The sequence below is a fragment of the Gymnoscopelus microlampas genome (genome assembly GCF_963454915.1).
Source record: "Gymnoscopelus microlampas genome assembly, chromosome: 1".
Taxonomy (NCBI): Eukaryota; Metazoa; Chordata; class Actinopteri; order Myctophiformes; family Myctophidae; genus Gymnoscopelus; species Gymnoscopelus microlampas.
In genome coordinates this window covers 19801402-19828098 of record NC_139962.1, presented here as the reverse complement: position 1 = coordinate 19828098, position 26697 = coordinate 19801402, and the positions used below count along the sequence as shown (strand labels likewise).

General features: G+C 41.7%; 1 protein-coding gene across 5 annotated transcripts; it reads right to left on the bottom strand.

Annotated features, from left to right (window-relative positions):
• Nucleotides 1–1735: 1735 nt before the first annotated feature.
• tpp2 (tripeptidyl peptidase 2) lies at nt 1736–21162 on the bottom strand. Of its 5 annotated transcripts, XR_014601163.1 has the most exons (30): nt 20963–21162; nt 19189–19317; nt 18240–18335; nt 17119–17223; nt 16875–16999; nt 16549–16712; nt 16267–16421; nt 16052–16128; nt 15827–15954; nt 15383–15631; nt 15130–15245; nt 14809–14980; nt 14241–14398; nt 13261–13337; nt 13067–13173; nt 12517–12671; nt 11783–11899; nt 11577–11677; nt 11389–11485; nt 11159–11296; nt 10582–10826; nt 10197–10275; nt 8272–8310; nt 7637–7788; nt 7452–7548; nt 7086–7219; nt 6726–6987; nt 3953–4072; nt 2850–3757; nt 1736–2783 (listed from the first exon to the last, which is right to left on the bottom strand). XR_014601163.1 is itself a non-coding variant. In XM_084062619.1 (29 exons), exons 1-29 carry the CDS (start codon nt 21125–21127, stop codon nt 3668–3670), a joined length of 3849 nt encoding a protein of 1282 aa, XP_083918745.1. In that variant the 5' UTR covers nt 21128–21162; the 3' UTR covers nt 1736–3667. The 5 variants fall into 5 exon arrangements, 4 of the variants coding, with proteins under 4 accessions (XP_083918745.1, XP_083918746.1, XP_083918747.1 ...); XM_084062619.1 differs by having other exon boundaries at nt 1736–3757; XM_084062620.1 differs by having other exon boundaries at nt 1736–3757; nt 7086–7216.
• Nucleotides 21163–26697: the final 5535 nt, after the last annotated feature.

Sequence of the window (26697 nt, the reverse complement as noted above, 5' to 3'; positions counted from 1 at the left end):
TACATTTGACTTGACAGTCATATTATTAGCAGCTGCATGCACACTTTTACTCAAGTAAAACATTTGAGTACTTTTTCCACCACTGCATGTCATCACAGCTAAGAAGAACTTCTCCTCAGAGTTAAATCAACACTCAAATTCTTCCAAATCCTTTTATTGTCATTTTCCTTGTGTGTGACATAGTTCATAGGTGATCACAAAATAGTGCGATAAAACGATAGATAGGGTTCTTCTTTCCATATGTCATCGAGGAATAATGGTTATAAAATATTACTATGAACATACAACCTTAAACTCATAACATTCCTTAAAATATTGGCATTTTACTAGGTTTTTAGGATACTACATATAAATACAAGACATCAGAAGTACTTCTGAAATCTTTGTTTGGACACCAGCAGTGGGGGAGCAGTAAAGATATGAGAATCCTGCTAGGTGTCCACAATGGACGGTACAGTCCTGTGGTGAAAAAAAATAAGGCCATTTCCGGCTGTCATTGGCAACGTGTAGACAGCAGAACCCTGAACATAATGCCTTGTTTAAGCCTGATTTAAGTCGTACACCAGTGTCGTGCCCCTAAAAAATCTAAAAGCTCCCAATGCGCTGTGAGCTTGTAGAGCTGATATTGTCAGCATGCTACACTTATACTTCGCTGCAGGAAGTGTCGATTGACAACAAGAACAGATCGCAACGCGGTTAGCTTGAAGATCAGTTCTTGTCTGCGTGCCACAGCGTATACATTTGAGCTTAATTTAGGTCTGACATTAAACAAAATGGGTAGGAGGAGATGAGGAGACATCATTCTGAGCGTAAAGAGGTACAGATTACCGACCCTTTGACCTTTGGAGGGATATGAGCAATACTGTAACTCAATTGAAAACCCGACCCCAAGAAATCCTTGTGCACTTGTGGATATTGGTGAACATCTCAAATGTCTTAACTAAGCAGTGTGTGGTGACACTGTAGCTCCACCTGCACTACCAAGTGGCATATGCAACGCTATTCTACTACATACAGGTTAAATACAGGTTACTGCTAAAAACTAAACAAAAAAAGAACAGGGACATCAACAAAGGAGTAGGTATCTCAATGTGCTTGGCATAGTTTCTACAAGCGTCTAGGGGTCTTGTGGAGGAATACAATACTGTCCTTCCATGAAGTTCCACCATGTGTTGGGTTGATGATGGAAATGGGAAAACCATCACCATTCCAGATTTCCCATAGGTGTTCATTCAAGTTGAGATCTGATCTGGTGAATACATACAGGCTACACATTGCGGTCATGCAATAAACACCGTTCAGCAACACCACATTCCCTTGGGGATGTTGTGGATCTAACTAGAATAGAACTAACAGGCCAAAAGGGAGGTCGTTGGCGTTTTCCTCTCTCAAGGGCTAACTGGGAGTCAGCCTTGCCCGAAGAATGTACCCCACTGCCTAGTCTCACGTAGCCAGACAACTATTCCACTATCTCCGAATGATATACTGTATGGAAGCATTTGAAAATTGTGGGAGGCAACAGTCTGTCCACACGAGACCACCCACTGCCTAACATAGGAAAATAAATAAAACAACATTTGCGGCTGGGCAGAACTACCATGAAAATCAGTGGTCAGTTCAACTTCATTACATCAACTGGTACACACCAAGCCCCTGTAGCATACGTACAGTCGTACATGCTATTGTAAATAAACGGAATCCACATTCTTTACAGTATTCAGGTCAGGTTTTTGTAATAGGTATAAGATGTCCATGGTCCTACACAGGGACCATAGGACTCTTCCAAACCACATGGACATTCGTTGTGGAAGAAAAGAAATAACCCATGCTTTATCAAAGAAAAGATAGATCTGAAGGCAGACTTGCTAATGACACTTTCACTGAAACATTCTTTTACACCACTCACTAGTATACAGTACATACAGTCATTCACAAACACACACACCCATGGAAATAATGACAGTGGGAAATTCAGACATTTCCAAGGTTAAAAATCTCTTCCAAATTGAGATAAAACTAAAATCTGCTTCCAAATTAATTACATTTTTCCATATATCCTAGAAGACATGCATATATTCAAAATATGTTAAAGGAGAATATTTGTTTCATATACTTATATTGCCTCTTTATAATTGTGTTACGATGTGTATGTACATAGTTTTTCTGACATTGTGTACAATTGCAACATATTTAATGTTGCAGCGAAATGGCTCCAATACCGTGTTGTTCATAATCAAATCAAAGGTGAACATACGACCACCAACTATGTTTAGTACATGTCTGCATGCCCTACATTATCCGTTGTCATGACAAAATGCACATGGTCAAAATTGCGGAATATTCTACTGGGGCACATCAGAAGATGTGCACCTCATCAGAAGATAAGGTGCTGATCCTACTGTAGTTCAGCAGCCATTCAGGTCTGCCTTTTAGATTTAGTGACTAGACACAGCATGCTGCTGAAACGCCGCTAACCCTACATGCCAAAGGCTTATGGTTGAAATGACTGAATGCATCTTAACCACTTTAACCCTGGTGTCCCTGTTTTGGGCACATCATAGGCGAAGATATACAATTTGGAAAACAGGGCTTAAGTGGTTAATATATTGGTGTATGGACAACCTACTGCTTCGACTTACTGCTTCTTATGGACAATGCCCATGTGTCATTAAACGTGGTAAGGGTATAAAAGGCACCTCAAATGGTCTTGTCCTTTGAGACGATGGGTAAATATACTAGCGCTAAGTGTGGACAAGACTGAGACAATGAGTAAATACCGTATACTAGCTTTAAGTGTGGACAAGACTGAGAGGATGAGTAAATACAGTATACTAGCTTTAAGTGTGGACAAGACTGAGCGGATGAGTAAATATACTACTGTAGCTTTAAGTGTGGATAAGACAAAGACAAGAATAAAAAGACCATCTTGTGTCGGCAGACCTGGCTATGACATACTGATATCACACCCAGAAGCATCTGAAGGTGTTCTTTCACCCAAGTGTCCAAATAAGGGACCTTATTCATTCTGTTTTTCAGTTCAAATCAGATAATTTTCAGTGAACGATAGAGCACAATTTAGGCTTATAAGCCAGGGATGGCTTGATAAAACCAGAAGGGGGGGGGGGGCATGCAGATATCAGGGTCATCATTGGCCCTTGTATTGCATTAATGATATGAGGTTACTTCTAGAGATGGGGCATGGCATCTGAACAGGTTAGGTTAGATGTTGAAAATCTTCAGCTCTACAAGAAACTACCAAGATAATAGGAAACCCTGAAGCATTGAGCCACTATCCCCATATCATAAATTCAGATTTGTGTGTTCCAGTTGGAGATCTGGCAACTGTTTCTGATGGTCAACAAACGATTCAGTGCCCACCAGTGACCAAAGGAAAGCTTCACTTCCTGCATTATCAACTTAGAGGAGACCATTCTGCTTCACTTTAGTAGGTCATGGTGATCACCAAGAGGATGCACCCAATGTACTGGAATCATTCACGTACTCTGCCGTTTCCTTTATTTTGGTGATTGCTTGTATTATTGTTCTTTAAAGAGGCAGCTGGTAGGCCAGATGGGTAGACGATGTGATCCTGAGGAATATGAAATATGAATGACCATGTGTGAACCATATATGGCCATGTTGCTTTGTGTTTGCTTGTGGTGCTTGTCTAGAACGGTGTGTAGTCTACAGGGTACATGATAGGAAGCCAGTTCTCAGTGAAGATGGCACAGTGCGTCCATCCAAGATGACGCATCAACTGGAAAATAAAAAGGCAAGTGAGAGGAAGTGATGTTAAGAGTCTGCATCTAGAATAAGCATTTTACTTTTGTTTCTTTGTTCGTGTGTTTAAGTTACTGCAACAAGCAACTAAAACAAAAGACATATGTAGAGACACAGTAAAAGTACAAGAGGAAAAAAATAGAGGGAAAAGGAAGTCATTTCTGTTTCATACCTGAATGCAGTTTTTCATGTTCTCTTTGCTGGGCTTGTCCTCGACTATCTTGGAGGCGTATTTCAAGGCCCGGCCATACGTCTTAGTTGCCAGAGCATGCTTATAGGAAAATGTCAAGACCTGAACAGAGAAGAGACCAGACCAGACCAACAAACCGATAAGCCAATTGACTAAGATTAAGGCTTTAGCATAGTTCTTCAGAATTAGTTAGTATGGACGTGTGGTCTGACCACGTAAGACAGTCATGTCATGATTCATATCTTTGCTGAATGGCTAAACTCGACAAGTGGTGTGATAAGCTATCCATCACAGATAGCTTAATATGGCTCATTTCATTCATTCAGGCCAGGTGTGCGTGTGCCAAATTGGAGACTTGTAATAGATGGCAGAGCCGTCTGGGTGATTTGAGAGACCCTTTTCCATTCCACTTCACTGCCGGTAACATGACATTCTGGCCACGTCCCAGAACTGACATGCGCGTGACATGACATGCCCCCATAAAATGGGGTTGTGGTATAAAAAAAACATCCTATCCTATTACTGTGGTACTTCCACCCCACACCTCTCCTCCTATACGCTGATTAGCTTGAACCTGACCGGCGGCAGTTAATGTTCCGGACCCGATAGATGATCAATCGTCTCCCGACAAATTCTTAAAGGACCAACTCCCACCTCGCAGAGGACACCCCGACGCAAGGGACCGCTCTTGTCTGCCAACCAATGGCTGAGTGAATTTGGGCCTCGTTTCATGGTGAGTGGTTGAGCATTCATAACGGTGGGGGAACGGAAGTAGTTGTGTGAAGAATGAACAAAATAGAATTTGCAGACAACTTGAAACGCTTCCCACTTTTTCAAGCCCATCCAAATTTGTCTCTCTCTTCGGGTCGGGATGCCAATTGTATCCAATCAGGAGAGAGAACTCATACAGGTACTTGGATAAACAAGTGAAATTGGAAGTGATGAAGAAGTGAGCAGACACTATAAAAACTATAAAACTGAAACTGATAAATGAGTACTCTCCTGATTGGCTGAAATAGGCAACCCACCTGAAAAAGTATTTACTGTTTAATAAAGATCTGGAGAGACAGGGAGATACCTGTTATAAACTATATAGCAATGATTACTATCAGAATATAGAGCTTTCACGTTTAAACAAAAATCACACCTCGTGTGAAGAGAGTGGTGCCTTTGATGAGCCCCGTATTGATGTTGTCATCAATGTTTGTTTATTGGATATACAGACATACACACGGACACACAGACAAAGTCAGATATAGGAGTGGTTGGCACCACTCAAAAAACCTTTTGATTTAGTCAAAAGAATATCACTAACTTAACTCATTCTCTGCCAGACTTATTTCTGGCTGTGTTTGCCCACTGCCAGCGATTTAGTGTTTTTTATAACTTTACAATTTTCACACATTTTCTTTTTCATTACGATCGCAAGTCCAATCGTTTATAAACACACCGGCGATACGTGCACGTCGCTCAGACAACAGACATTCCGATCGGGCGGAGTCTCTGTCCACCAGCCCAGCGTAAAAACACCATGTTTCGCCATGTGAACAGAAAACGCACTTACTTTTTCACCTCGCCACAGACCTTGCTAAATCCCTTATGATCGCGTGTTCAACTGTTTGTAGACACACAGGGTAGTTGTGTGAGTGGCCCAGAGAAGAAATTTTCAATCGGCGACATTCCATTTTGCAGTAGTAGCAGTTTCAAAACAGCGTTTCTAAACAGCGTTCCACGGCGGACAAAAACAAAGCCGAGATAATGCCGTTTTAGAGGGGGACTTAAACAGGAAGCAGGCGGAAACGAAATCTTCGATTGACGTCATTTCCGTATCCGGGTGTGCTACAATGAAATGTGTCACTTCGAGAGATGAAGGACGGTGAGATCTTTTAAAATCAACGTTTTTTGCAAAATTACGTTTTTTTACATCAGTGGCGGATTTGGTAATTGGAAAAACATTTTTTTTTTACGTCAGTGGAAGTGAATGAGTTAAGGTAGGGTAAGTGATTTTTTGGTTTAAAAAGTGCTATATTCTGAAAGTAATCATTGCTACAGAGCGTTTGTTCGGTCACAGGGGTCTGTCCAGCTCTATAGTAAACAGAATATAGTACATTTTCAGGTAGGTGACAAAATTTAAGCCAATCAGGAGAGAGTACTGAAAATGCATTTTCTGTCTAATAAAGAGCTGGAGAGACATGAGAGACTCCTTTTACTGAACAAACACACTATAGCAATGAGTACTATCAGAATATAGAGCTATTTAACACTAATTTTAGGGTAAGTAAATCACTTACCCTACCTTTAACCCATTAAGACCTGGAACTGTGTCATTTTTTGATTTGAGCTAAAAAGCATTATTTTACACTTTTGGCTATTCAAAAATAGCAGATATACAAGCTTTTTTTTTTGGAAAAATCGTGAAAATGTGTGCAAATCTTCTGAATATATATATTTTTAAAGCGAACTTCTTTAACTCAAATCTTTGCTTCTGGGGGTCCCTGGAACAAAATATTTTGATGGGGGTCCGCGGCCAAATACATATAATTTTGGGGGTCCTTGACATGAAAAAGATTCAGCACCACTGATATAGAAACATACGTTTTTCAGAAAACTGTTGAGATTTAGGAGACATGTAGAATCGGCTTCAGGTCTCAATGGGTTAAGCCTACTCAAAAATATATATATTTTTGTCAAGCATGACACATTTCTGCTGAAGCATAAATCATTTAATTCGGTGTTTGCTGTTGTTTTTTTTTACCTTGGTGTCAGTCAGCTCAGCCCACTTCTGCACCTCCCAAAATGTATCTGTGAGGGCTTTGGTAACAGATTCCTGGGTATCGTCAGAGCTGCTGCCCACCGGTTCCCCCTCTGTCTCTGCCGGCGCCGGCGCTGGTCCTGGTCCTGAGCCCTCAGCGCTGGCCCCTTCCTGGGGCTCAGGGGGAAGCAGGAGCTGGTCGGCCAGAGCGCAGCCCTTCCTGCACAATGCATCTAGCAGCGATGACTTCTGCTTCTCCATGTCACTGCAACACAGTAATGCGAGTGTCGGCACCCTGGTCTGCATGTAAAATGTACTCGTCTCATCAGCCAGTTCAAAAAGATTCAACAAACCGGTGGGTACCTCTTGATAGTTGCAGCGTCCGGCCGGGGGTCCGTCTTCATGGTGAGGTAGACAGCCAGGGCCGTCTGGTCGATGTTGGACATTACTATGTCAGCGGCTGACACTACCTCATCAAGACGTTTTGAACGCTCCTGCTGACAAACAATAGACTAGTGTTAAGAGAAAATCCGAGCACAACTTCAGTCAAAAATTAACGATACAACAAATTTGTTGTCTGTCTTACTTTAAATTAAAGAAGTACCTGAAATACAGAATGTGAGTGCTGGCATCATTCTCTTTAGAGTTAGAGAAATCTCAGCACAAATGTGGTGCGTGTGTGTGTGTGTGTGTGTGTGTGTGTGTGTGTGTGTGTGTGTGTGTTAAAACCTTTTCCAAGTCCAACTGATGTAGTCTTTGCACGTGCAGAGGGAGGTAAGAGGAATATGTGTCCTTCAGTTCATCATAGAGGGAGCTGCTGTCCAACCTGAGGACCACATAAGACACCACAGGATAAATGATGGCTCAGACACAGCGAGAAATGCAGGCCAGACCTAAGAGAAGAGAATTCTCACTTTGTCATCCACTGAATCTTCAGGTCTCTCAGAGCCTCCGAGTACTCCTCTTTCACATCCTTCTCTTTCTCCACCTCCTTGTCTTTCTCCTTCCCCCCATTCTTCGACTTGTTGGGCGCAGGGATCAAGTGGTAGACAACTGGAACAATGTCCTGCATGAACACACAAAATGCTGTGGTCAAAACAAATGAATAAATATCCACGGATCTATGCACAAACCACACCATGGTCCTTTTTTATCTCTATTTACGTATAGCAATTGAGAAAATGCCAGTACACATGGAGGTAGAACAGATGACGTGCTAACTACCAGTGTCATTAGAGAAACATTCTAAATTGTCTTTACAAAGTAGATTCTTAAAATTTGTGCCATTTTGCTGACCACCAGAAAACACAATGCACCTCAAAAACACGTTGACAATAATTGTGTAGACGGACTACTACGCTGTTGCATAATTTGCTAATAATATATGCCATTTTGTATATGCCCTTTTCTATGGTTACATGGTTTTTACATCATTAAGAGAGATATAACAAGTCCATCATCTCCCCAGGGTGATTTCCCCTCTACAGCCAGGTGGTGGCAGAGCATACGATGCTCTGTGTTGAACAGTGAATGCTAGCTCATCCAGTACCTTTTTAAACTTTCCTTGTCGTTTTGCAGAGGCCTGCCCCTGGTGGTCAGAATAACACACAGTAAGGAATAGAAAACACAAACACACCAAAAGGATTCTCTTCATTTATCTTTCGTCCCGCCAAGTGAATCTATTCACCTACCTTTCAAATGTTTTACAATTTACCATATCCCCATATTTATGTGCTCATATTGGCCATTGCGGCTAGTGAGAGTGACTGACTTTATGCCAATGGCCTCGCCACTTCTGTGGCCTTGTGGTAAAAAAAATGTCCACTCTGCCACAAGGGTCAATTCTGCACCTCTAGTGGGTGGTTCCACCACTCAAGTAGTAAAATCTTGAAACACCACATAATTGGCAGCAGTGTGACAGACAGACATAGAACCATCATGTCAGCAAAGAATACTATATAGTAGACCTTGTAGAATAGTCAATACAATGTTGTAAGAAACTTCTCGACTTGAGCATCCGTATTCTGGGTAACATATGCCGAAAATAGCCCATCTACAAGCTCAAAACGGGTGGTGGCGTTTGCGACACATTGTGAGCTTGTAGATCGGCTATTTTCGTTGAAGAGGGACAAAAGAGCGGTCCAAGTACAGAGCAAACTCCGGACAAGTTTACCACATATAAAGGATTTAAGTGGTTAATGAGAATGACCTTGCAATGGCTACTTGAAAAACAGCCAGGAGCACAAAATAGCAACTGTTGGACAGTGCTGTTACACAGCTCATGTTTTCTTTGAAGCAGGCAAGTGAGACAAAGCAGAGATAAGTAGATTGAACAAATTCAAAAATGTACAGCAGGTGGGATGGAAGTAATAATTTGCAACCCTTGAAATAGAGCAAATGTGGTGGTTGGTAGTTTTGATGTCTTCATCAAAAGCATATATTTAAAGTGATATTTCTCTTTGACTTGATTGATATTTCATTAAAATGTACTGATTTTGGTCCCCCTTCAAGTGTAAGGAACATACATTTTGATAGACATACTTCGGCATATATCTGTTTTCACCATTGCCAGCAGCATTAAGAAGCCAACATTGTATTGTCTCAGATTCCATCTGTGGTCACTTATTTAGTATTTCAGTAACATAATGTACAACACAATACAGTGCTGTCATTGACATCGTTTTCGGTTTCCATTGTCTCATGACTCCAAAATTATAAAAAGTTATTTTGTTTTAGGGTCACAAAATACTAACTGGTTACGGGTAATTCCTCTGGGCTGTTAGTATTTTGTGAGCCTTGAACAAATTAATAACTTGCTATGGTCGTGCACAGGCATCTGACAAGAGGAAAATAAAGATATTTCAATGACAACATCTGCACTGTGCTATACAAAAGAACAAATCTGTAAGTAAGATGAAGTGGAAGTACATTGGAAATGTTTGTGAAAACCTTCTATTCGCTGTCCTGATGACCTGTAAATATGTCAGCTGCTTCCCTTCTTTGTGTTGATTCATATGTCCAACATATATTAACTGAAGCGTTGCAATCTGGTGAGAAATATTTATTTTTTATGTATTGTTTTTCAGGTTTGGTTGGATGTTCAATTGGTGGACGAACTTGAAAGTCAAGTGGTGAATATAAGTGTTGAATATATACAGTATTCCAGGGGCTGAGATTGACTACATGTTCAGGTCACCAGCATTAATACCAGTGTGAAATATCACTTTAAGATCCAGTGAATTAGGGTGGATACAATGAACAAAAAAAGACAAGAGTATGATGAGATCTGACAGAGGTGATCCTTAAATGTGACACCATCCGCAAAAATACAGACAGGGTAGGAACATGATGTATACAGGAAGAAAAAAAGCCATAACATTGAGCTCAAGTCCCGGCTGTAATGGAAAAAAGAAGTATAGAACATAAAGAGTGGAAACCAATGAAAGCCTTTGGAGGGCAGAGATTTACACTTACGGCTTTCTTGCCATATTCACCCTTGGGCACAACGAGAGAACCTGTCAGATAGCATCCTGGACATGTGCCCTTAGGGATCCTGCAGGAATGGAAATGACAGATGAGTGAGATTAAAAAGAGGGAGACAACAGGGGAATAGCATAGGACAGAGTTAGACACATCCAAAATCTCATTAATGGGTCACATTAACGTTCATCTCAATCCTTTTTTTTCTCTTTCCATTTTAAAACCCTTTAGAGGGATGTTTTTTGCCATGCCAAGGACGTCATGACACATTTGAGTATGGCACTTCAAGCCCAGCTACGAAAACACAGATAATCACGGTGAATCTAAACGATTCCGAGGTAAATCTAAAAGAATCACTTCTAGTCAACTCTCCACTTACTTGTCATCTGGCAGGGCTGTGATGTAGAAGGGCTGAGAGGCCCCTGGACACAGGGTGATAGAGTTGACCTTCTTCTTGGACATGAGGGCAGCGCGGTGGGTCTCATAAATGTCCAGACTCAGTGTGGTGGACAGACGGTGGGAGACCACAAACGGCAGGTCCTTGAGGCGCTCCAGTTCGCTGCACTGCTCGTGACGCACCTGCAGTCGCAACGTGTAATCACCCTTCTCCAGCTTCAGAGAGTACTGAGCAGAGAGAGAGAATGGAGGGGGGGGGGTTATTCTTATTAGGATCAAGTTACTCTGGAGATTTTTAAAAGTTAATACACACACTTGAATGACGACATAACTTTATCTGAGCCTAAGTTATGTGTCAGCCAAGAAAGAGTTATTAGTATATAGTATGTGTAGCATGTTTCTAAAAACAATTGTGTACGGTTAGTCTGTATATTCAACTGAAAATAATTGTCGACGTGAGACATTTTTGTTGAGCGACATTACACGTGTTCAGCAAGCATAAATTAGACTTTAGGTCATCGAGTGGCTACATTTGCATAGTCCAACAGCTGAGGTTGTACCTGGTGTGGGTAAGCATCCCCTGAGCCCAGTAGCCTCTTGTTCTGGTCAAAGAGCATCCACAGCTGACTGTCAAACTCAGACTCATAGAGCAGCTCACAGAGCGTGGGACAGCTAGGCGTAACCTCTCCACTCTTGGGCTGAAAACAGAGTGATGGAAAATTACACAAAAGAAGAAAACCCCACCGTTTGCTTAGTATGCATGGTGATGAGCAGCATGTGCCGACGTTACCTGGTGAAAGCTGTAGGCGAGCACGATCTCATACAGCTGTCTATTGTTAGGGAGAACATCCCGCACTCCTAAGGCTTTGATCTTAGAACTTATAGGTCTATGAAAACAAACAGAACACATAGTTAGCATGAGTATGATATATAGCAAGACACATTCCGTGTGTGTGCGTGTGCGTGTGTGTGTTTTACCTGAGGGGCTGAACCCACGACTTTAGGGTAATGCTAGGGGAAACATCCTCATATCTCAGGGGAGAAGACACCTCAAAGCTTGTAACACCTTCTGACGCATGCTGGGAGGAAGGCAAACATGGGATTACAGACAGAACACGGATAACGCCTGAGTTACGGTAAGTATTAATTCACTGATGCACTAGTGGTGTTTGTGCAGTACTTACAATATGCATGGGAGAGGGAGATGTGTTGAGGCCATGGAAGGAGATGCTGTAGTCGACTGTGACATCACCGAGGCTTGCCCACCAGCGCGCGATGCACAACTCTACTATCTTACCTGACTGCAAGGAGAGAGAACACACACAGTACACTTATTTCAATAATTTAATAAGTGGATAAACCCCTTGAGATGCACCATCTCGTTTATAACCCATTAACCCATTTTGGGCGGGAACCCCTATTTGTAACTACACCTTTCAGGACGGGAACCCCTTTTGGGGTCCTTGTTACTATGTACAGTATACAGCAACATACATTTGTTGTAATTTTTGAATAAATATTTGAAGTTTTTCAGCAAAGTTAGGTCAGGATTTAGAAGCCGTTTTTAGAATCGGCCTCAGGTCTAAATGGGTTAAAACCGGGAATGCATCTGTCATTTTAGATTTAAGCAGATCACAAGCTCACAGTGCGTTACTTTGTGCCGCGAGTTTGTACATCTGCTATTTTTGAACATTTTTTAAAAATCTTGAAAGTGTGAGAACCTGCTGATTTAGAAGGCATTTGTAGAATCAACCTCAGTTCTTAATGGGTTAAAGGGGTCCAACATTACTTTGCTCACAACACCTTTCATACCAGCATCAAATAAGTAGATTTAAATGGCGTGCCTTGCAATGTCATAAATAATATGAAACAATACTGAGTGTATATACAGTATACTATATACAGTAAATGCATGTACCAGCACAGGGAAAGCCTCGGTCAACGAGCCCCTCTCCAGTAGCGATGAGAACTTGTAAAATTCATTAGCTCTATAGGCTTTCTGCTTCACCAGGTGCACTGCATGAAGAACAAACTTAGAAGACACATCCCCCGAGTGAGAGGTCAATGTGATCTCTGCAAGACAGAGAGAGTGGTAAAGGAGGTAAGTGACACAAATTACGTTTAAAATGTTAAGTTAAGACAGCAGAGCAGGGAGTAAAGTAAATAAGTAGAGGCGAGTATAAAAGGCACAACATAACATATGACCAAAGGCTAGACAGATTAAACACTAAATAGTACTGTTTTGGGTATGTAGGTGAAGATGTACATTTCTCAAATTTTGTAATTGTGATGCAATGAGTTGTGAGCTTGTAGGTCTGCTATTTCCGCTGCTTTTGTGCAACACTGTCATACCATAAATAGTGGTAATTTATGGGGAAAAAAACTAAAAGATGGTTGATATGGAGATACAAGGTTTCTGCCTCACAGTGACGATAAGCAGACATACACACAAGTATGCACACACACACCTGCCCAGGAAGCTCCCTGAGGAACAGTGAAGAAGTGGCGTCTGATCTGCCCTGGTCTGAAGTGGACGTCTAAGAAAGATACCTCCTGGTTACGATTCTCACCGACTCTGCCAGAGGGAAGACACAGCTGTCACACAGAGACCACCTCAACACACTAAAAGAAAAACACCTGGCAAAGCACTGTGGGTACTTACTTGGTAGGAATGATGACGGTGATGGGGACTCTGAATAAAGGACCAGAGGTGGGAGCAGCAGTATCGTAACCACACACCTAACCATACACATACATCAACACAAGGGATGGAACAAACTGAACAAGCTGGTATAATAATAGCATACTGTACATATATGAATTCATATATTCACTGTTGATAGACTGCAAAGAATACATTACCCAGATACTAACTGTTGAAGGCCTTTTGACACTGTACATATATACATTTTCATAGTCACTGTTGATAGGCTGCACATATAATCATTTCATCAAAAAACTTGGGATATCTCGTTGTGTGGCACTGAGAGTGTTAAATAAACTTATTTTTTTATTTTATTGATAAATATCTTCACGGGATCTATGAGTGAATGGTTGAACATAATTATGTAGTCTGAGTGCCAGAATCTAATGCTGTGTTCAAACTAGCAGCTGCAAAAGCTATAAAAATGACCAAGCGTCACCAGCTACACTGCTGCCGAGTTGCCTTTGAAGTGCCTGTTGACATCATCAAGTGTGCGTCCGACGAGCTATAAAAATATAAAGGAACAGGGAACTGGCTTACGGCAATGATTCGGTTTCCTCCCATTACAAGCAGGAATTGTGTTGAGAGAGAAGGTAAGTGAAACAACAGCATATGATTGATTAACTCTTCACTGCGTCGATAAAGCGCTAAGAAAAGTGAAGCGTCAGGCATCAGTTTGAATATTCGTGTCGCCTAATTCAATTGAAAATAGATTGTAGCCTGTCACTTTGTAACTGCTAGTGTGAACGCAACACAAGTCTATTTTATTTGACCTTTTATCTTTATCTTGGCTCTGGACTCTAACCTGTTGCTGTTTTTCACTCTTACTGAAGTTTTTACTCATTTACTCGTTTTTACTCATTTACTCAATGATTCCACATCATCACATGTGAAAACCACAGCCCCCTCCTTATCATGCCTCAAGTCATACCCCATACCTCAGCATGATGCAGTCCCTCTCTAAGTCCCACGGGGTCAATGCGGACATTGACATGACGACACTGGTTCATGAGCTCTAGATGGGAGGGACACTGGACCCAGGGGGCGGAGCACGTAAGGGCCAAGTGTAACTGAAGGGAGATTCGCTCAGAGTTGTCTGGAATGGTCATGTAGAGAAGAAAAGAGAGAGAGAGCAAAAGGAGAGGAAAGAAAGTCTGGTCAGCACTGAAGTGCAATTTAGGGCTGCAACTATTGATCACTTTTTCGATTAATCGAATAGCGTGTTCTTTGACCATTCGTTTTATTTTTTACACATAATGCACCGACGCGAAAACATTTGAATTTATTCTTATAATCTACTAAATCGATGACTTAAGCCTATTTCATGCTTTGTTGTACAAAAGTGTCACAAAACAACAACATTTTAAAAGAAAAAGATTAAAATAGAAAAATGTCCCCCCAAAATCAAAGATTGTTTTATTATCAATTAAAACGATGAGTTTGAACACCCCTAAAGCAATTCTGGACTGTCTGTACTATTGTGTTTGTGTGTGTGCAACTACATACCTGTGTTCTCAGGGAAGATGGGTTCAATGCCCACTCCGTGATCCGAGGGTGCCAGAACTTGGGCAGGGTCCCTGAGGTAGATGCCCCTCTGTGTTCCCACAGTTACAGAGAAGCCCAGGTGGCTTGTCGGTAAACCGGCATGTTGAGTGAGGTAGTCTAATGCCCTGTCCACCTGACAGAAATGAAGAGCAAGGAATTAAAGCAAGGGGAAGAAACAAGAAAGGCAGTGAAAGGGAAACTTAGTTATGCTGCATTAATAATAGAATAACATTCATTACAAATTGAGAATATGTCCCATGATGACACCCATAGTCCAGTTACCTGGATGATTCCATGTCCCTGTGCAAACACTTCGATGTCTTGCACCTTCAGAGCTGTGTTCTCCAGCGCTCTCCTCACAGCAGGAACAGATGGATGGATCCCATTCTGCTTCAGACCTGCATCAAGTACATGTGCACATATTAGCCACGCACACAAATTACGGCAAGGAACGCATAATCCTGCATAAACACTCACATAATACACATACACACAACCTAGTCCCACTGCGTGTGACAACCCCAAACCCACACACCTGAGAGGACAAGTGCGATGCCTCCACAGGCGTTAGGAGATGACATGGACGTTCCGTTCATCAGCTGTGTACCACGGAGTGTCCAGTTGGGTACGGATGCGATGGCCCCTCCAGGGGCACTGATGCTGACTCCGAGGGCCCCGTCTGTACTTGGACCCCTGGAGGACCAGGTGTACTGGTTTGGAGGCAGCTTCTCCCTTAGTGAGTACTCCGCCACCATCATGTCTGGGGTCACATAGGCTCCTACACCTGTGGATAGTTAAGATAGATGGCTATGTCTTAATATCTACATTTGTATGATGCCATGGAAAATTGGTCTAATTTCCACTCTGGAATGCGCACATATATTGATCTAATTTTGGAGGCTAATCGGCCCTTATAACAGTACTTTACTGAGAAAGTCAGGCATGTACAGCTCAACTAATGTGATATGCATGCGTGTACCTATTACACTGCTGGTGGTTCCTCCAGGGCAGCCAACAGTGGAGAGACAGGGGCCGTTGTTTCCTGCACTCGATACAAACATCACATTGTGCTTCTGCACAGCCTCTGTTATCACTTCACAGATCCTCCTAGAAGAAAATATATACGTACTTTTTCACTGCTTGTACCTGTATGAGTAAGTGACAAATTAACGCCTTTGACACTACACACAAGATACACACTTACCCTGAATTGGGCCAGTGTGTGGCTTCACCATAGCTATAGTTTACCAAGTCACACTTATGGTTGATTACTTCAATCATCTTCAATAAGGATAAGAGACAGAGAGGGAGAAAGAAAATTAAAGAGAAAACAAAGACATCAGTGAGCAAGGCAGGTGTGTCAATAGCAGAGAATTGTTGTTTTTATTATTATTTTAACTGAAAACGACTGTTGCATACAGCTCGGATAAGGCCTGTGCCCGTTTCCATGGTACTGAGGCGTGTGTCTCCAATCTTCAGGGCTAGGATTTGGGCACCAGGTGCGACGCCGTTACGTTCCGGCTCGTCTGGGAAGTAGCCAGCCGCGATACTCGCCACGTGTGTCCCGTGAGCCCCTTGACAAAATAACACGCAAAAGCAATTATGTTTAACGTCTGCACCATAGGATGCGTTTATTAGGCATTCGAGAGGAGCTGTAAAACAATGAAGACGATCTGTATTTTTAGACTGGAGATAGCTCACCTCCGCTGGTGACAATGCAGAGTGTGTTTCCCTCATCATAAACGTTGATTGAGTAGTTGAGCATCTCAGCACTTCCCAGCGAGGCGAACTCCTGAGTTTCTCTGTAGGAGCACAGCACCGTGCACTGGGAAAGCTCGCCGGTCTCTGAGGTATCCACAACAGCCCTGCAGAGTGCACACACAACAGGGGAAAATGTACAACTGGTGAGAAAAGCCAAGCTCTAAAGGTCACTTTGTCTCAGAAACAAGACTGCAAGCATATGTTTTTTCATAGAAGAGAGTAACCAGGCAGAAGAGGGATTGGAAGGGGGTGCCTAATGTGCTAACCTCCAGGTGATGCCGTCGTGCCAAAGCACACAGTCATAGACAGGCCCTGGGTCACTGTACTTCTTCTCTAGAGATGCTAACGCCTCAGCTTGACTCTGAAGCTCATCCTTTTGCAGTTTTTCAATCTAAAGAAGGGAACAAATTGTGGTGGAGGGGAGTAGAGATGAGACCATTTGGGAATAGGATACAAAAGAATATGCCTGTATCCAGTTAATGGCTGCACAGAAACATTTGTAGTTGTGACCTGTGAGGGGGTGGGGTGAGCGAGATCAAACTCTTCCGTCCGGCGGCTGACTTCAGCGAGGGCTGCTCTGTGTGCTGGGTCCCATGTCTTCTCTTTACGCTCTTTCTATTGGTGCAAAAAAACAGCAGCTTACAAGACCATGCCAGTGGTCTGACATATTTTGCCCAACTACAACTCACGGTATACTTGACATTATTGCTGACCATTTTCCAAAGTATACCATAGCTTGTTCATGGGAAACATTTATCCATTCATTTCGGTACAGTATGAAAATAAACTTGCTTTAGATAGTTCATCCGACACACACGATGTCCCTGCACCTTATTTCTTGTCAAAGTTACAAAATCGTTGTGTTAATGCTTTCTAAATTGCCTATTGATTTGAAAAGTCTAGCTGAAAATAGTCCCTGGAAAAAAGATTGATTCTTTCCCCCATATTTTTTTACAGCGTGGCAGAGCTGTCTACAAATGTGTCTGCCTATCTGTCTGGGACTAGCCTTGCAAGCTGCTGGACCGATCAACGCAGCATCAAATGGCACTGGCAGGAGGTCAATGACATTAAGCGGTTTTATTTTGAACATATTGACGTCAAAACTTGATATGTTGAGAAATCTGCTCCATACTTTCACTCCATTTCTTTGCATTCTTAATTTCTTATATTCTTCAAAAAGTGGGTTATCATTAATTCATAGCATCATGTGCTAGCTGTGGTTATCACTTGCAATTGTATAAGCTAAATGTAGTCAGGGGTACTTTGATTCAGGTATGAGGGACAATTGGGGTAATAAAGGCCAGAAAGGTTTGAGAACCAACCACTGCTGTAGAGAATGAAGGCTTCAGTGAATAGCCTATATAGCAGATTATAGATACCAGTAGTGTTTTTTGTTTTTAATACTTTAATTATTGAATCGTAGCCAATGTTTTGTGATATTGCCAGATTCTTCCCAATACATAGCCCTAATTGACAGACACAGCGATATTTTCTTTTCAGTATGACGAAGTTCCGAAAGGAAAATAAAGTTGTTTGAAGTTGAAGTAGATAGTTAATCCAACACACTAAATGGTCCATTAAATTCAGGCTTCATCCATACCATAACAACTATGAATGAAATGCCCTCCTACCTGTATTCTCTCTTTAAGTGCCTTAGGGAAGAACTCATAGCCATTTTTAACTCCAATGCGATACTTCCCTGATGGATTGACCCAGGAAGGAGGGATCTGGGGGATGAAAATATTAATAATAGAGTAAGTGTGTAAAAGAGAGAGAGAGAGCGAGAGAGAGAGATTAAAGCAGGAGACAATTACAAAGAGGCTAGTCTCGCGTAGCCAGACCCCACAGAAAATGAAAAACAGCGACCTCTGCTTTTCTGATATTCTGTGGAGTCTGGCAGGAGTACAATGTTAGACTAGAGCGCAGGGAAACACCGGTTTCATGTCTGCCTATAGCGCATCACTTCCGGTTGGTGCGACCATGTTTTCATTCCCACTAACAATATTTCTACACGGAACACTAACACCACTTCTCCCAGAGAACATGGATGGTTTTGGTTATAAGCCCACTTGTTTCTATGATGAAAGAGTAATTTAAAATGTGAATATCTTTCCGTGGTTTTGTCCGCTCCGAGGACGCTATTGTTAAATTAGTTTCGGCTAGTTTCGAGGGGGGGAGGGTGGATCATGGTGGATGGACACGTGAATCCCGCCCACTACATTTGATTGGGTAAAGCGCGGCCCACTTCCTGATCTGAAGGCACGCCCACTTTTAGCCAATGCGCACTGGTTAGGACGAACCGCTCCGACAGATTCCACCGCAGGTCGGAATCTGTTCTTGAGAGATTACAAAGAGGCAAATGTGAGAAACACAGCTTATGTTTTAAATCCTCAGAATTTGCAATATGCAGAGATCTATGAAAGTAGAATCATAGAATGATCCATTCAAATCCTCAGACTCCTTCCCATCAAGCAAAGGCTTAAGCATTTAACCACAGTAACGGTAATCATGGGACATAATCAGTTGACATTTTGATGTATCTGTCGTTTTCTTTATAAATAAGAAAAGAGGACTGCAAACCTTAAGTGTTCTAGAAGAGAGACCAGCGACTGTTCCATCTTTTGGCTCCACCGCTGTGGTCATGTTCACGTCCCCGCTTCCTGTCGTGTCAATGATGTCAATGATCTTTGGCTTGCCTTCAGTTGTGATCTAAAGGAATACAAGATGATGAGCTGCAAACTACTGAAAATATGTGAGGAACACTTAAGTGGATGTGTAATACATTATAACACAGTAACTGTAATAATACATACGCCATACAGTATATATATATATTCAGCAACAGCAAGACTCAGCAGTGATAACCTACCATATTTCCCTATAACAATTACACAGTTGCACAAGCATACATTGCTTGCATGTGCATTCACACATATGGGAGGATCAAGCGGACCGTAAATTTTAACTTGGACATTGATCACATCAGCTGGATACAAGATAAATATACAGACAGGATAAACTAGCATCAGAAATGATTTTATTAAAAAAGACAATAATTGCCAATGTCAAGAATCAATGTATTATTATTAACTGTCACCCATTAGATGTGGAAAGGTTTGTTTACACTTATTAGAATGGAGACACTATGTCTGTCATATGAGCAAGAGATTAGATTATTTTCAGCTCACCCTATAGTTAAGTGAACCCACACATTTGTAGAATTGAAATTGCATTTTAGCTGGTTGGTCCTGGATAACTGATGAAGCGCTTCAAAACTAAGTTGACAGCGACCCAAACGTGACTCGACAGTTGGCTGTTATGTGTCCAGTTCACCTAAGCAAACATCATACTGCACCTAAAGGCGTTTCAACAAGCTTGGTAACAGTGGGTAGGGAGCCATAAGATGACACACGTGTTAACATGGGGGAATTCAATGACAACCACAAATTAACTGGTTGAACCCGATATATATCGACAACTATGGTTGAATCCTGTAATTCCAGCCATTTACGATGTTACCCAACTAGCCTGCTAGTTTAGAGCTCAACCACCAGCCTGGACATTTTTGGCTCAAATCAACAGACACAATCCTTGGTTCTTTAGTTTCGTTTAGCCGCAAGCAACTTCTTCTATGTTTTATATCTGGCATCTAAAGCTGCAAATATCCCTTTCTATCTGTAAAGTTTTTATTTAATACAAATCCACCATAGACACGTTATGAGCTACTTTCTGTCAATAAATTCCTTGCAGGTGATTATTTTTCTAAGTGTTGGAGTTTGGAAGCGCTCGTTTTCAAAAACGCAATGTCCTACTGCCTCCTGCAATATGTGACATTTAGAAACAGGTGGTACGCCAGAACCGTTGAGTGATTTCCAACGAGCGCTTCCAAACTCCAACACTTAGAAAAATAATCACCTGCACGGAATTCATTGACAGAAAGTAACTCATGACATGTCTATGGTGGATTTCTATGAAACAAAAACGTGTCAAATAGAAAGAGGAGAATTCAAGCTTTCCGTACAGCTGCAATATTGGTGAGTTTAACGTCGTTTTACACCATCAGATTTTCTGTTTGGATGTATATGGGCTGTCAAGGGTTGGTATTGCAACTCTAGATTCCAGATATAAAAAATAGGATCTATAAGAGTTGCTTGCGGCTACAGTTTCGTGTCGCATCAATTACAGGTGTGTTGTTGTTGTTGTTGTTGTTGTTGTTGTTGTCGTTGTTAGCTTGCCACCCATGACAACGTCAGGGTCAACGTTAGGTTAGCTTAAAGCTAGCTACCCATGCTAACTGTCTGAATGAGTCAGGCCTAATTCAAGATAACGATACGCAGCCGGTGGGGTTTTTCACCTGCATGCCAGGCGCCCCTGGATCCACGCCGGTGTCGAGGATGGCGATAAGGACACCCCGTCCATCGTACTCTGGGAACCGGGTAAGGTAAGACGCGGCGCCGGTCTCCTTCTTGGGCAGCAGCCCGTGGAAGGGGAACGGTTCCTCGGTAGTGTGAGCAGCCATGATTCAACACAGAGCAGCAATGAAAACAAAGCTGCGAAATGGGGAAGAGGAGTATGGTTTGGTGGTCACGCGAGATTTAGAACGTGAGCGTGGTGAGCAGGATTGCCAGATTGTGTGAGAGAATTAAGCAAACCAGGTCTAGGAAAACAAGCCCAAAAGAAGAAAGCCACATGATCACTTTAAACCTGGTACATCACCTATGTGAGCTTGTAGATCTGCTATTTTCAAAAAATAAATGTGGAAGAATTGGAATATTTTTTAAACATTCTAACAACACAAATCTGGCACGGGGCTCCCTGGCACAAAACATTTTCAGATGGGGGTTATAGAGGGACGAATACATTTTAATTTGGGGGTCCATGACATGAAAGTATTTGAGAACCACTGTTTTTTATTTTTTATTTTTAAGTGAAGTAAGCCCAAATAAGCAACTACACTGTCTACACATCAAGCCCCCAAAAAACGCAACCCGCAACCACCAATATTTACAAGCAACTTCACAGAAAGATAAGCCCAAAGTCGCTCATAATAAGCAGACATTGGCAACACTGGTGATGAGCAGAGGAAAACCAGAGCCTTGTATGGCTCTGAGGAAAACACGTGGGAGAGGAGGAGGAGATTCTCTTAAAGGCACGCGACACACTCCTCCTGGTAAACTAAATAATAGTTTACTTTTACTAAGTATTCGCTGCATGTCATGAAATACAAACTTATTATATAATATATAAACCTATAATATTTGTTCAATCGCCACTGTCCATTCAGCTGTGCTATCAAAACTACAACACTACCAGGTGGGGTGGCTCAGTGGAAATAAAAGAGAGCAAACATTAGATGGTGCTATAACACTACTACTTATTTAATGAGTCCAATGGTCCTTTGCCATCTGAGAGAAAACGTTATGTGCCTTGAATGATTACCTCTCACTCTTCATTCAGCAAAATGTCAGTTTATCGTTGCCTGTAAAAAATACACTGAATTGCTTGTAAATTAGCAATGGCAGTTTAGGAAACCAGTAAGGTGCAGGAGGACCATAATATTTCATAATGTGTCTTACAATGTTGGGCTTCACTGATGTTTGATTAGAGTGTATGTAAATCTTGGTCCCTATTTGCATTTTTTCTTTCACTGACATTCTTTAGGATCCCATGACATGTGCAGATGCAAAATATTGTCTCCCTCACCAAGTGGTGGAAGAAGTACCCAGATGATGAATTGTATACTTCTACTTAAAGTAAACCATCTGGTAACAGGAAAGGTGGGCACCAAAACATTCTGGGCACTAGGGAAATCTGGATATGTCAGCTATTTTAGAATAGCTGAAATACAGAACATGGGGTTTGTATTAATAATAACAATCTGCAAAGGAACAGGTGTTGGATGGAGAGAAAGTTGTGTGTAAAGGACCATGGGTCAACAGAAAGGAAAGGAAAGAGACCAGATGATTATCAGCATACTACATTGTCATAACCACATGAAACCTTGCATCCCTATTCTGGGCATGTCATAGTAGGCTAAGATTTTGCGAAAAAAAGAGGAGCATTCACAGACAATAGCAGATCTACAAGCTCACTGCATGGTGCGTTTTGATGCCTTATGAGCTGGCAGATCTGCTATTTTTGACAAACAGATTTGGTGTAGAGGCCAAGTATGGGGCCAAGTATAGACCCCTGGGGGACCCAGATCAACAAAGTATAGGGTTAAGTAGTTAACACATGCAACGATCAAGGTAATGAAGAAATACCCAAATGGCTAGAGACATGGAATTTGAATAACATGGATGTGCAAATGTTTTCATGCGTTTGCTTCATGCTCTAATCATAGCAATGTTTATTTGTCTATTCCATCTCTATAATACAGGAATTAACTTTGCACAAGTCAATCACCATTAGTATTCTGCTCAGTATTTTCTCTGTTCCTTTATTTGGCCATTTCTGTCTCCCTCAAACACACAGACATGTGTACTCAGGCCCGGCGCTAGCCGACAACAGTGTGGGAGGTAGGTGAGTAAGTACGGGGGGTGTTTTTTTCTTTTACCGACAGCAGCTGAAGTCCTTGTCATGTCTGTCTATCAGTCCCTCCAGGTACACATAACACCACTGACCACTTTCTTAACACGCTCAGGAAGGCGTGACACCGAAAAGCTATTAATTAAAAAGTACCAGAAGGTTTATTCTTTTTTACTGGGAGTCTTGACTCCCAGGGGCTACATTGACACAGGCCTACATTGTATATGTAGGCCCGCCTACATATACTGTGTATTGATGAGGGACCCCCCTGTCAATGAAGTAGTATATAGGGTTTAAGTGCCCCCCCCTCTTCTTCCTCCCCTTCTTCTTTCTATGGAAATAACGTTATGATGGGAACTATGCACGAAAACAAATTTCACCCACTTTTTTACTTCTGTAAACCTTTGATGTGACAATAAACCCGATTCTGATTCTAAGTGGTTAAGAACTCTAAGAACTAGATTACTTTGGCAGAGTACAGTTTGATTGATTGATTGATTGATTGATTGATTGATTGATTGAAGTACTTTATTTAGAAAGACATGGAAAAAGTACATGGAAGTACAAATTACATCCAGCAATGCTGATCACTGGTTAGCCAGAGCACAGTAATGCTGAATACTGGTTAGCCAACCAGAGCACAGTAATGCTGAACACTCATTAGCCAACCAGAGCACAGTAATGCTGAACACTGGTTAGCCAACCAGAGCGCAGTAATGCTGAACACTGGTTAGCCAATCAGAGCCAAACCGTGAACACATTGAAACGTCATTTGCACACAAAACCATAAGGACTTTTGGAGAAACTTGATATGTGATGAACTCAGATAAATGAAGGTTCTGTTTAACAATGAAGTCACTATTTGTCTTCTCAGTAGACCAGTGGTTCTCACAGTGGGACCCCCAGGGGTCCTTGAGGGGGTTTCAGGGAGTCCCAGCTAAATCAGTTATAGTTAGGAACCAAATGGACCCTTATGGGTCTGAAACTCTGAGAGTGTAGTCAGTGTACAAATGGAACCAAGTGGATCCTTATGGGTCTGCAACTAGAGCTCTGATAGCTCTGATCAACAGTCTGTGGCGGGTCTTGGAGGTCTGTGGAGTGATCCTGTGCTTGCGAATCCCGGACGAACTTTCGGAGCTTTTGTCAATTATAGTAGTGTATGTATATATATATATATATATATATATATATATATATATATATATATATATATATATATATATATATATATATATATAATAAAAGATAATAATAGTAATCAAATAAACAATAACAGTGAAATGGCTTCTACAGTAAAGGCTGGAGATTGGACACCTGTTTACTGATGTGTAGGTCAGTACAATTGCATAGTACTTGTGAACACTAATTCATACTTAGAACTGTACACAAACGTTTCCTTTGTTGTGGTCTTTGTATTTTCTTTTTTTTCTCTTGTGTTTTGTATGTTTTGTCCATTTGTATGATGTGTATGGTATGTCTTGTCTTGTTATAATCGTCAGTAATGTAGTTATTGGTTTAAGAATGTCCTTGTAATGTCTATTGTATGTCTTGTCAAAAAAAAAAAAAAATGCATCATCTGTCGAAAGAAAATTCTTTGTTTGTTTGTCCACAAAAGAAAATAAAGTACAAATCATAAAAAAAAAAGAACTGTACACAAACATTTTGACAAGTGTTGCTTGACAATGTAAACAGACTATATTAAATCATTATAAAACAAAACAACAATCAGATAACACACTAAGTTGACTTAGTACCTCAGTACCTCTTCTCACCTCCTAGATCTCTCACTCCTTCCAGTGTGCAAAGAGGAGGTTTCCCCTGAACAGCAGGAGAGGAGTCCCAGTCTGGTCCAGGTGAAACTAGAACCTCCACAGATGACATTACTAGCAGTGAAAAGTGAAGATGATGATGAAAACAGAGAGACAGAGCCTCTAGCCAGCACCTCAACTGAAAACATGAAAACACAAGCTGATGTAGAGGACTGTGGAACATCACGGTTGCTGCCTGACGAGTTGTATGCTTGTAGACCAGATCTGTATGCGCAGCATAAGTGAAAGTAAAACGGCAACGCTGCGCTTGGAGAGAGAAGGGAAGAGAACATTTGCTTCACTTCTAAGCTACGGGGAAAACAGCTGTAAAAACCTTTATTTAATTGTATTTCAGTGAATAATGAAGGAATAAGCCTTTGAAATGCCATCTAGAGTGGAACATGAGTCTTTCATAGATCGGATGGATTGATACAAGAGTGTGAGTAGGGGGGCTTTGGCTGTCTCAGGCATAAAATCACAATTGATCACATTTAACCTCTTCATAACCAGCACCACCTTGCAACTCTGTACCAGGGGACCTGCCCAGACTGCCCTCCGCAAAGGTTCCTCTGTCTCCAGCTTGTCAGTCACAAAACGAATACAGACAGACACTTGTTCCTTGATTGTAATGTCAGCTGTCTCGTCGATCTTCACAGAGCAAAACAGCAGACTGTATTTCCTTAACTCATTCAGTTCCAAGGACGTGTTTTTCCCCAAAGGCCCAGAGTGCCAAAGACGTGTGTTACGTGTTTTGGTGTTCAGTGTTTATCCACTAGAAACCACGTGATCACAAAAAAACACCTCGTCCACTTCTGTGAAAAAGAAAAAGCTTTCTGTTGATTTTGGGAAAAACCCAGCAAAGCTTGTCTTGAATGAGCCATCTGCTATTGTTCGACAACCTTTACACCGGCATTAACATTAGCAGCGACCTGAATGGCAGCCCGATGCACATTGCCTTGTTCGTGGCCTCTGAATCTTTCAGTGCTTTATTACAGCTGGAAAATCCATTGTGTCAAACACTTTCAAGGTTTCTGGATCACGTCCTAAGCCTATGTACTGTATCTGTGTATGTAATACAGAATTAAATCAGTTCATAAATGGAGTAATTATTTTCAGTATGCTGTGCCGTCATATGTCCCCATGTACATCCTGTGGTCGTTGGCTTGTATGTATTAAAACAGTATTGAGCATCCTTTCACTAATCTGCTTAGAATCAACATCTGCCTCTCTTGCTGGGTTTCAAAATAGCCCACACAGCACACACCACGCACGCACGCACACACACGTACACCTACACACACACACACACACACACACACACACACACACACACACACACACACACACACACACACACACACACACACACACGTACACCTACACACACACACACACACACACACACACACACACACACACACACACACACACACACACACACACAAACAAACACATTTTGCAACATACAATAATGAAGTCATCTTCATTCAACATATAAATCTCCAAACCAAAGATTTCCTTTTTGTCTCTATGTTAAACACACACACACACACACACACACACACACACACACACACACACACACACACACACACACACACACACACACATACTGTACACACACAGGCCCTGTGGTTTACCACAGGGTGTAGCCATCCTGGCTAAGATGAAGTAAATGCATGTCATAAATGTATTTCAAACATTATTTCCCTATGTGCTGCTGTAAATCCAGCTCGAAGCATTCTGCACCTCT

What these genes read in the sequence shown, in the direction of transcription:
- tpp2 (XM_084062619.1), bottom strand. Translation starts at nt 21,127, where the DNA reads ATGGCTGCTCACACTACCGAGGAACCGTTCCCCTTCCACGGGCTGCTG. An exon ending in ACACACTGGCCCAATTCAGG is followed by an intron (nt 15,955 to 16,051) that starts GTAAGTGTGTAT and finishes ATTTTCTTCTAG; the next exon opens with GAGGATCTGTGAAGTGATAA. An exon ending in CCGAGGCTTTCCCTGTGCTG is followed by an intron (nt 11,900 to 12,516) that starts GTACATGCATTT and finishes CTCTCCTTGCAG; the next exon opens with TCAGGTAAGATAGTAGAGTT.